Below are 12265 nucleotides of genomic sequence, written 5' to 3'. Positions count from 1 at the left end.
AGCCAATCAAGAGTGACTAGCCTCCCCCATCATAACACATGACAAACATGTCAAAGCTCCTAATGTCCTCGTCTGACTCAGACTGAGGCTCACAGGCAGGAGATGACAAGGCATGACAAACATGACTGCTAACAACCTCTCCACTGCCCTCACACCCCTTGAGGTGGACATTGCGGTTTGTGGTACGTGGCTCTCTCATGCAAGCTGTCCTGCCTGCGTTTTTAATATTTCTCTCTCCTACTGTCTGCGTTTTTAGTCTTTCTCTCTCTTGCAAGCCGTCCTGTCCGCGTTTTTAGTCTTTCTCTCTCCTGCAAGTTATCCTACCTGCATTTTTATTCTTTCTCTCTCCTCACCTACATTTTTCTACTGGTTGCAATCTCTTACTGCTGGTCACATCCTCCTCCCACTGGCAGCTCACTTCCAACCCTTCCACTACCCTCCCACCCCTTGAGTCGGACATTGCGGCTCGTGTTTCACACTGCCCTCACACCCTTTGAGGCAAACATTGCAGTTCGTGGTTCATGGTGGCTGACCTCTTCCTTCTTCAACAAGGCACACTGGTATCCATGGCTTCTTTACCAACAAATGTCCAAACTACTGGGTGCTTCTACTATGGCATCACCAGACACGCCACCGATGCTTGCCGACTTCGATCTTTGCTCCCCAACCCCCCGAAGCATATGCGTCCTCCACCACGCACTCCTTGTGCCACCTCTCCTTTTTAGGCCACAGAAAACATTCTGCATCGGCTATCAGAGTACTATGCTCAAGGCAATAAGACGCATCCGATACGCACTAAGTTCGAAACACACTGGTATCCATGGCTTCTTTACCAATAGATGTCCAAACTACTAGGTGCTTCTACTGTGGCATCACCAGACACGCCACCGATGCTTGCCGACTTCGATCTTTGCTCCCCAACTCCCCGAAGCATATGCGTCCTCCACCAGGCACTCCTTGTGCCACCTCTCCTTTTTGGGCCATAGAAAACATTCTGCATCGGCTATCAGAGTACTATGCTCAAGGCAATAAGACACATCCGATGCGCACTAAGTCCTTTCGAGCACATGGAGGATGGATTGGCGCTACGACCTTTTGGAGATCATCGCAATGCCAGCGGCAATCTTCTCCCACTTATTTTCAGGTACAGTGGCTTCCACAACCTACGGATCTGCAATCTGCTCCATCGAGAGACAATGATTGTTTGATACCATCTCCTCGTCAATCTGCTCCTTCGAGAGACAGTGGCTGCTCAACTCCTTCCTCTTCTTTGGCTACCCAGTCCGCTCCACTAAGAGATAGCAATTGGTGCCCACCTCTTGTTCATTCTGAGCCCCACCCTCGACTACTCAGGTTCGAGAGGCTACCTCTGGGAGCTCTTCGGCACCCCAGATACCTTCAGCACGACCGGCGGCACTTCCTTCATCATCAGACATTTCGGAGTCCATGATCCATGAGTTTTTGGATTCCCTATCTACTTCAGAGGGGGATTCAAAGGGGGATGTTATTTCTTTGCTCTCAGAGAGGGTATCTACTTCTTCAACTTCAACGGGGGCCCCTCCACCTCCCACCTCAAAGGAGCAACCTACTCCACATGAAGTTCTTCACCCATCCTCCACTTTCTTGGGGTGGCTATCTTCGACCAGTCATCTCTTCTACTGATACCCAGGATCTTCATGTACTACCTATATCGGAACCTCGGAGGTTCAGCCGCAACTTGGTGACGAGGCCTTCATATTCCTTCCAACATGGATGCACGGAGCTAGTGGCTTCTCTCCCAAGGTTGAGTTTCAGGTTCTCCCGTTCACTCTGTCTATTGTTCTTTACTACAAGTTCTCTTTCTAGTGGAAATCTTGGATCTTAGGGATCCTCTACATCTTCTTCCTCCTCTTCTCTTCTTGCCTTGGTCACTTGGTTAGCATGAAGCCACCTCCCGAGATCAAGTACAAGCATATCCTTATGGTTCTCGGCACCACACAAAGTCTGACATTTCTCTTATGCATTGCATGTTTTCATCATCTTTGTACTAGGACACTTCGGCAAGTGAACAATTTTTCCATGAGGGACACTGTCCAAGTGGCACCTGCTGCATAAGCATTGCATCTCCACCTCTCTTCTCTTGTTCCCCTTTTTGGGCCTGAGAGGGGGTGTTGAGAAACCCTTCGCCCTTCACCTACAGTTTGCGTTTTTGCATTTTGCGTTTAGGGTTTGCAACCCCAAAAAGGGGCGCCATCCTAGACTAACTATGCCTATTTATAGGCCACTCTCTCATTCTTTCTTTACGGCTAATTCATTCAATCCGTCACTTCTTCTCTCCAGCCTCTCCACTACCCTCACACCCCTTCAGGAGGATATTGTGGTTCATGGTACGTGGTTGTCTTCATCATCTTCCTTGTGCTACGGCACCCTTGTTTCCTTGTATCACATTCACTCCATGATTCAAAACTTCATCATTTCATTCATCAGAGTTTCTTCTCACTTCTCTTCTCTTCTCCATGTTTGCTGAGTTCACTCCGTGTTCCTCCCCATCAACCCTACCGTCTCACTAGTACGTCATTTTTTGACACTAATTTCCGAGTAGGATAGCTTTTAATCCATTTGGAATTTGAGTATACTTCCAAAAGAAAAAGTTTTAGCTTGTACAAAGATCTAAAATTTATATTAGACATGGCTTTGTCTAAATATGCATATATTAAAAGATAATCATATCTAAATATGCCATAGAACTTGAATATTACTATTTTTTACCAAAAGACTAGTATTTTATCCAACTTTAGCCTTATAATTATTATTATTTTTTTAATTTTAGTCTTAGTCATAAGTAAATGTTTTATAAAATTCCTTATAAGCTTCAACTCTCTAGTTATAGACTAACTTAATTCACAAAAAGATATAAGTTGTTTTTACTCAAAGTAGGCCTTCAATATGATTCTCACTCTAATTTTTTACAATTATAGTATACCTTTAATGTTGTTATCTTTTGATTTGATCAACATTGAGACTAACAAATTTTTCTTAAAAGTACTTTAAAAATTTCTTCAACTTCCTAATTCTGTTGCGAATTCACACTTTCATATAAAGATAGAGATCTCCAATCAAGGTAAGATAGGTAAGTCTTACTATTTTTTCTAGAATTCTTAGTTAAATTTTTACTTACTAATAAACTAAAATAACAATTTTATTTGTTATTATCGATGCTTTCAGTATAAGACCTAGCATTCATAATATTTCTACCTTATCTTTTGACTCTCTTACTCCCATGAAAGACATCTATGACACTAATATTAGTTTTTAATCTTATTAGAATCAATTATTTGCTAATAATTAGACTCCGATTGATTCATTATCCTATACTAAACACTTGGTAAATTTTAGATGCCAGGAGGCATATTCTACAATGCCAGGAGGTATGATGCCAGGAGGCATATTCTACGATGGAGTCCGTGAAATATTCCACGGTGAATTCCGTGAGGTTTTTTCGATGAATTCCGTAAAACTATATTTATTTACCGAGGATCATCATACACAAGGTGGATTCCTTGTGCGAGAAATTGAAGGGGACATCTATCCTTTTCAAGCGTCAGATTAATTTAATATGCACATGGATGATTCCACAACAGGTGATTCTGCAAAATTCATATTAATTAATTAAGCTTTTACGAGTTCAGAGTGCGCACTCGAATTAAATTAAAATCAAGACAAAGTTCCAACCTATTTAATTATTTGTAACTGAAAACTGCTAGGTATTCACTATTGTTTGTTTATTTTATTTATAAACAATTGTGAATGCTTCAATTGATGTGTAAAGCAAGTAGCGATAGCTTTGGGTAGCACTGGGCATTAACGTAAGTCCAAGCATAAATTTCATAATTATGATTAGTTATATTAAGTATAATATATAATATTATGTATTTATATGATATTGTATTATTAAAATTACTATTCTATTTGTAAGTTATAAGTTTAAACTTCTTTAGTAATAATTAAATCATTGTCCTTAGTATTATTAATTTATTATTTTTAATATAAATTATTTTAAAATATAAGATTTAAGATATGCTTTTATTGAAATAAGCTTTCTTTATGGAATACCTTGCTACTTTGTTAATATGGTTACATTTTTAGAAGGCTTTTCTAGCTTTCTTTATAAAAGCAACAGGATTGCACGCAAAACAAGAGAACAAGATGAAAACTGAGTTTTTTTGTTGATACCTCATTCAAAATCGAAATTCAAAGCTTCAAGAGTCATTTTGGGAGTTTTGGCACACTCTGGATGCGATGGTGATGTCAAAACGTCAAGATTTAGAGCACAGAATCTTCTACAGCAATTGCAACATGTTACAAGATACCTCTTAACTCTTAAAACTCTGTATTTCAATTGATATTTATACTTTCTTTGCAATTATATGTAAGATATGAATGCAAATATCCATGTAAAACTATAATATATAATTAAGGATAGCAAACCATGGCTTTTGCCATGGGGAAGATTGGGCCCAATCGTGTGTTTTTTTCGTCTTTCTCAATCTATTGATTTATTCAAATCCTCTTATATATTATAATGTTGTTTGTATTTAATAGTTGAGATGTTTGATTTGTTAGATTTTTCCATTAAGTTCTATTATGTGTGTCATAAAGTTGTTTATGATTGAGATTTGATTTGCTAGATTTACCACGTAATTCCGCTTCCTAACAGAGCCATCAACCATGTGTCTCTTGCATTCATGGAAAACTGCATGGGAAAGCAATTTCCAACAAAGCTTCAAGGCGGTCTACTTCACCTATGGAGCTTGTCACTACGGATCTTTGTGGCCCGATGAGTACTGAGTCCTTGAAGGAAAGCTTATACTTCATGTTGATTATAGATGACTACAGCAAGCTAACATGGGCCTATTTCTTGACATTGAAGTTGCAAGCTTTCTCCCACTTCAAGGATTGGCTTCTCTTTGAGGAGAACCAATCTGGTCGATGACTGAAGACCTTGCTTTCAAACAAGGGTGGTGAATTTATATCTAATGAGTTTGCTCGTTTTTGTGTACATACGAGCATTCACCAAGAGTTTGCTAACACCAACACTCCTCAAGAGAATGGCATTTTGAAGTGAAAGAACAGAAGTGTGATCAAGATGGCACGCACCATGATGAAGCACCGACAAACACCTCTGTTTCTGCGGGTCGAGACTGTGGCTACTACAATTCATATCCTCAATCGATCTCCTCCCACTTTGGTCGTTGACAAGATGACATCTTTTGAGGCTTACTTTGAGACTAAGCCTAATGTCTCTCAGGATCTTTGGATGTGATGCCTATGTAAACATCCTGAAGACGCAACATGACAAATTTGAGGCAACTTTCCGAAGACAGGTTTTTGTTGCCTACAACTCCCAGCCCCAAGGTTATCGTCTGTTTGATTCCGTCAACCGGAATGTCTACACGAGCCGAGATGTGCAGTTCCTAGAAGTTTAGGCCACAGAGAGGGGTGAGAAGCACCTTGTACTTCGAGATCCAAGGGAGAGTTGGGCTCCCAAGATAGTTCCTTTGGAGCCATAGCCTCTTGATGGAGATTCTTCTTCTGATTCAAAGTCTTCCCTTTCACCGGCCGCCCCAAAGGAGCTTCCGCCGATGGATGTTCCCAAGTCTTCAACAGATAAAGAGCGACAAGGAGAGGTCCAACCTCAGCCTTGTTGGGCATGTCACACACTCTGAGATTTAGCGATTGAGGAGTCCCTAAGGAGTGGAAACTGCAAGATGGGCCGCGGAGGTCATAGAGGAACCAAACACATTCTACGGAGCTTGTTTGCTCTAACTATTGTTTGATGACCCGTGTTATGCAAGATCGAGAGCCCACTTCAATGAAGGAGACTTTGCAATCGACCATTGGCGAAAGGCTATGAAAGCCGAGTTGGAGGCTATTGCGAGAAATGATACTTGGTCCCTTGTGCTTCATCCCTCTCCCAAGAAGGTAATTGACGTCAAGTGGGTCTTCAAGACCAAGTACCTTAGCGATGGTTCTTTGGACAAGCACAAGACTCGCCTTATTGCTAAAGGTTTTACTCAACGCCTAGGCATTAACTTCCATGATACTTTTGCCCCCACTACTCGTATGGCGACTATTTGAGCTGTTCTTGCCTTGGCTGGCCACAAGAGATGGCATGTCTATCAATTGGATGTGAAGTCGACATTTCTTAATGGTAACTTGAAGGAGATCTATATTGAGCAACCTCTTGGCTTTAGATCCTCGAATGAAAAGGTTTACAGATTGAAGGTCTTGTATGGCCTCAAGCAAGCACTGCGTGCATGAAACGAGAAGATTAACTCGTTTCTTCAGTCCACATTGGACTATCTGCACTCCGAGACCGATCCACATCTTTATGTGAACACTTTTGAGACTAGTCGTGTGTTGTTTGTGTTGTATATTGATGATTTGATTCTGACAAGGGATCATGCACAGAAGGTCCAAGAGACCAAGATAGCTTTGCATCAAACATTCGAGATGACAAATTTGGGGATTCTTTATTTCTTCTTGGGTCACGAGATTTATCAATCTCAAAGTGGGATTTTCATCTCTCAATAGAGATACATTCAAGAGCTCTTGGAAACTTTTGAGATGGAGACTTATCGGACAATTTCTACTCCTATGGATCCAAACTGAAAGGTCACTTCACACGCCAATTCTCCCTTGACAGATGCTTTCTGCTACAGTCAATTGATTGGATCCTTGATTTGGCTAATCAACACTCGTGTTGATCTTTGTTTTGATGTGGGTCTTTTGGTGGGATTCATGAGTAAACCCAAACAAGTGCATTGGCAAGCTGCCTTGCGGATATTTCAATATTTGAGGGGGACCTCTGACTTAGAAATTTCTTATCCAACAAGTACAAATGCTTCCGATCTTGTTCTTGCAAGTTGAAGCGACTCATATTGGGTTGGCAATATGGACCAACGGCGGTCTACTACATGCTATTATTTTACCTTGAGTACAAGTGTTATCTCATGGAGTAGCAAGAAACAGCCCACGGTAGCCCTTTTTTCTATTGAGACGAAGTATCGAGCCGCGTCTTCCACCATATGTGAGGCTGTGTGGCTTCGACAATTGTTGAAGGAGCTTGGTTGCTCCCAAACTCGTCCTACTCTTTTAAAGTGTGACAACAAGAGTTGCATTGCCTTGGTACGAAATCCCGTATTCCATGCCCAGACGAAGCACATTGAGATCCAATATCACTTTATTCGAGAGAAGCTTCTAGATGGGACCATTGATATGGAGTACTACAAGACGAAGGATAATCTTGCAGATTTGTTCACGAAGGTGCTTCCCCAAGCTCTTCTTCGGAGCCATACCAAATCCCTCAGTCTTTTGACATGTCCAAGCTTTGAAGGGAGATGTTAGCGAGTTATTTCTTAGACAACACAGATTGCTACATCAACAAGTAATACAGTACGAACAATGCAAAGTGCCACATCAACTGATTGATCAATCAGACAACAGTTTGGTCAATCGAACAGTTTTTGCATTATTTTATGCAATCGACTACATTTCCAACAACCGACCTGGTGTTTGACACTATTTTTTTCTCCGCTATTTATAGACAGTTTGTAGCACTCTCAAATATTCCAATCTGACATTTGACAAAGACGGCTTGTTGAAATTGACAGCGTGCGGATTGACGGAGATTGAGATTCTCAAGGCAGAGACACACACAGATATTTTCTTTGCATGCGTGTATGTTTTTGCACTCCTATACAACATACTACAGTGCAGATTTTTTGTATTTCACTGTCTCCTTTTCTCTCTCTCTCTCTCTCTCTTCTCTCTGTGTTCACTCTCTCTTAGTCTTTGTCCTATGCTTCCGCATCGCTGCACTCTGACATAGGTTCCAAAGAGAAACTTCCTTGAAGCATCGATCCAAGTCTGGCAAGTTTTAGAATCCTAAAGCTAGGATTGACCTTTAGGTTCATCATGAATTGTTCCTTGTGACAAAGAGCAGGATTAGCTTCTAGTCCGAGCTCACATGAGGGGACACTTTGGTGATCTTAGCCAAAGGTGAGAAATCCGCGTTTACATATACCCAAAGGCATTTTTGACAAGATAATCATGTATGCTCTTGCAAAACATTGATAATAAACACAAAAATATTTTATGATTTTTCTCTATGTTCAAGTTCTAGTATGGTCAACATCGACACTTAGGTTCGCTCCAAGGTAACTTGGGAGTGGTTTAATCACCCACTGCTTGGGTATCGATAGTCCTATTCTGATGGTCTTTGTTATATGGACTATGATGAGTCATTATCGTTGTATCATTGTATCGTATCAAATTATCCATGATCTAAGAGAGTGTTCATAATCTAATCAACTCATGTGTAAGTCTCGAAAGTACCAAGCATTCATGAGTTATCTAGATATTTTTAAAAAATCATTAAGATGATCATTTTAGCATTTTATATTGATCGATTAGCATTAAATACTAGTTAACCTAATCACTTTTTTTATACTATTTTGTTTTATTTATTCGGACTCTTACCTCATATTCATTCATTCATCGCTTGCAAATCCAACACATATCTTATTGAAGAGAGGAAGCCAATGTCAATGCCCATGCAACCAATGACTCACTAATATATACGATTGTCTCACGTTTAGTATATGGATTCTATTTCCTAAGCACATCTCTGAATTCTCCTTTGCAATATTCTTGTGTTTTCTATCTTCTCTCTCTTCTATCTTGTGTTTAGCAATCTATTTCAACATCCTTTTATGCTTTCATTGCTGCATTCACTAATAACAAGCTACCCCCTACAATATATTCGTAACATTGTTGATCCGAGAAATTGAAAACCAACTCTTTATCGTGATTTTATTAAAAGCACAATAGTCAATGTACATACACCATGAGCCATCATTTTTCTACACCAAAAATATTAGAGAACGGCAGAGAGATGAGTTGGGATGAATCAATCATTTTTCCAACAACTCTTTCACCTGAATCGTTCTCTCTTGCTAGACTACACTTACCCTATAGGGTGGCCAATTAGGTAGGCTACTTCCAAGGATAAAATCTATGATATGATCTTCTAACCTTTCAAGTGATAGCTAATCTAAAAGTGACTAAGAAAAGCAATCAGCATACATTTTTAAAAAAGAAATGCAATCATTCTCTAACTTTGATATGTTTTCAACATTTTCATTATCAACCTTATCCTTATTAAAAACCAAGTATACTAAAAAGGTGATCTTTTGGTACTTTGAAAATAGCAACAACGAAAATAACAAAGACAAATGCAACCAATAACTCATTTAGTCTCAAAAGCACAAAATCCTTCTAATAAAAATCAACAAAGAAGCTAAGAAAACTAACAAATGTATTGTCATCAACTACTTCAAACAAATATTACTTTTAGAAGATAATGTCTATCTCAATGAGATATAAAACCACATTCATTTGTTCCTTTCATTGATAGAGCAATTCAAGTATGACTAAATTTCATTAAGATCTCTTTAAGTGGTATAATAAAAAATAATTTGTAAGCATATCAAGACCCAAAATTCACTCGATATGTTTATTGTTCAACTAATTTGTGTAAATGCAATTAATGAATAGCCAATTTGTGTAAATAATGGTGACCCATTTATTGAACAAACCAATTTTATATCCAAGAAAACCTGTAGAGTTGGGCTCGAAAGTTGAATTAACATGCCATATAAGTCCAAATACATGAAAATGAACTTCCATTCCTAGTCTTGTCCGTTTATAATGATTCTACCATGAATCTCAAAAGGAACATGAACAGCTTCCTATTGTATCCTATAATTGCTGGCCTTATTACATACATTGTCTTGATGTGACAAACGCACGGAAACATCCTTTATTTAGGTTTTTAAGTACCCTTTGCTTCCACCTACGAGTCCTTCTAAGACCACTTTATTGATCCTAAAGTAGTTTAAGACTTTGTTCTCGTCTCTATCTTAAGTTCTTCCACCTTGAGCCTTTCAAGCTTAAGTTTTGAGTAGCTGAACTCTAAAAGTATGTAATGCTGCCATGTCATGCAATGTAATTCAAATCCAAATGCTGGTAACACTCTGGACCAATGGTTTGATTATGTCAGATCGTAAATTTCCTGGTCTTAGAGGACTGAATTCTTAGTTGTAAAACTTTTTTCCTTTGATTAAAATTGCTTATGGTGTGCATAGAATGACAAGCAATTGCAATCACAAACTTGTAGCTACATAAGTACAGCAGGAGTAGTTGGAAGATGGAAGAAACACAACGAGCCAACCAGACATGAGGCTAAGAATGCAACATACCAAAAGCCAAGCCTGACTGATAAGATGAACTGGATGCTGCTTGCATGGCAAATGTACTCGAAACACCTTGTCCTTTTGATCCTGATTTTGGGTCCTCCCACCAGTGGTTCAAGGGCACCTTACTGGAACCAAAACTTACAAGCTTGCCCTGCAATGCGCAAGCACATGTGCCCTCACATCGACTGGCTTTAAAAGGAGACTCTTTTGCATGACAAGAATATCTGGTCTGCTTGTTGGATTGTGCACCCTTCTTTTCAGGAGATAAAGCATCCGTCCCACATTGGCATAGCTCAAGTTGATTGCAATTTTTCTGAACTGGTCCAGGCATGACCTGTAATAAATATCACAAGAACATCAGCAAGCATCAGATGACCAAAGGTAACAAGAAAGCAAGCAACCATGGTATGAACAGATACTGTGGTATGGCAATTACACATATCGTACGTCCACACTTGGAACTAATAAGAGTTACGCCACTTGTTTATAGCACCTACAGGCATATGCATTTGAGATGAGCGTCTGAAAAGACCAATAGAGTGCAGAATAGGTCAAAAGGTGGATTATCGTAACTTGTTGTGGCCACTAGATAAATCCATTAGAGGAATAGTATGAGACTTCCACAGGCAGATATCCTGAAACCACATTGATACCAATTACTGCGCAGCATGACAGGACATGAAAGAGATCGTTGAACAGTGAGCCGTCAGTAATTGGAGGATGTATCGCTAGTTCCTCATGCCGGAAACATTCTGAATCTGTAGGGAAGCAAAATTACATAGGACAGTAGAATTTAACAATCGCATTGTTTGCTGCGAACAGAAAGCGGGCACTTGATCCCATTATCAGACTACGACATAGAGAAATCAGAGTGAGCGCAGTCAAATCTTCCACTGGAAGCACAATTCTACCTATGATCCGGGACAGATGAGGTGCCAGAAAATGCACCACGTACGAGGCATAGGGCCTTCTATCTCAAAGCTAGGATGAGTGAAACAGAACCATCGTGGGTAGATGATCAGGAACGAAACAATGGTGCATTGGATCGTGAGCTTAAGTACCTTCAGATGGTGTGCCGATTCCTCGATTCACTGGTTTATATTCTTTGGCATACACGGCGCCCACAGGAAAAATCTGGGTCTCCGCAAACGTGGGGAAAACTGCACCTGACGCTAAGAGAATTCTGTCAAGGGTAAAAAAAGACAGACAGACAGATACAGACACAGAGAGAGAGAGAGAGAGAGAGAGGAGAAGAAGAAGAAGAAATGTTGAACGCTCGGGATTTAGATTTCCCGCCTCCACTGACTTTTCATCATAAATTCCGGGTTGTCATTGAGACCAAGATTGGCTGCATAGGGTGGAGACAGAGTTTTTTGGGCATTTTTTACCTCAATTTGACGGGTGGAGTTTTTTGGCCATTTTTTACCTGCCATCCTCGTGATGCACTTGCACTCAATTACTTACTTGACACGGTACAGGAAGGTAACATGATATGTGAAGGCAATGTATATTCTTGTATTATTTAATGAAAGAAATGATACAACATAGATACATCCTAAGACTACACCCTCGTGACATCGCATATGTGAGAGTTCAGCATTGGGTATAGGAAATCACATGTAGAGTGGAAACCAAGCAAGACTTAAAGTCACTATTACTCCCTATATAGGTGTTTCTGGTAGCAATGCCATGGTATAGTTACAAAGCACTTATACTCACCCCCACATAATGGATTTGTGTCCTCAGCAATCTAAGGGTAGAGCTTATTTAACTCGTTCCGAGGTCTTGACATAGCTTCTTCTAATAAGCTAGTCAGTAATCTGTCTTGACACATTAGCAAGGTCTTAACACAGCCTTTACTACTTACCATGCTGGTCAATGTCTACTGCATTACATCTTGGGGATCTTAACACAGCTTTTTCTATAAAGCTGGTCAATGTCAACCCATCTAGACTCCTCTGTTTGTT

At 39.9% G+C, this 12265-nt stretch overlaps 1 protein-coding gene across 9 annotated transcripts in view; it reads right to left on the bottom strand.

The window, feature by feature from the left end:
* The window catches only part of LOC148017734 (uncharacterized), a 76544-nt gene extending 64893 nt beyond the window's left edge, over window positions 1-11651 (bottom strand). For 2 of the 9 annotated variants that reach the window (XR_015687716.1, XR_015687715.1), the window contains exons 1-2: window positions 11360-11651; window positions 10302-10632 (exon numbers count right to left, since the gene is read on the bottom strand). Coding sequence is in view for 6 of the 9 variants with exons in the window: in XM_087661849.1 (XP_087517975.1) it covers window positions 10302-10629 (328 nt within the window). In the remaining 3 variants the exon portion in view is untranslated. Of the gene's footprint in view, window positions 1-10301; window positions 10633-10734; window positions 10792-10871; window positions 11057-11359 lie in introns of those variants that run through there. The other 7 variants (XM_087661852.1, XM_087661854.1, XM_087661850.1 and 4 more) reach the window with 5 other exon arrangements.
* Between the last annotated feature and the right edge of the window lie 614 nt (window positions 11652-12265).

This window comes from Lygodium microphyllum, chromosome 21 (genome assembly GCF_053477565.2).
Source record: "Lygodium microphyllum isolate KBCC chromosome 21, Lygodium_microphyllum_v1.1.10, whole genome shotgun sequence".
Classification (NCBI taxonomy): domain Eukaryota; kingdom Viridiplantae; phylum Streptophyta; class Polypodiopsida; order Schizaeales; family Lygodiaceae; genus Lygodium; species Lygodium microphyllum.
The sequence above is the reverse complement of the archived record's forward strand: the minus strand, read 5'-3'. Positions and strand labels throughout refer to the sequence as shown.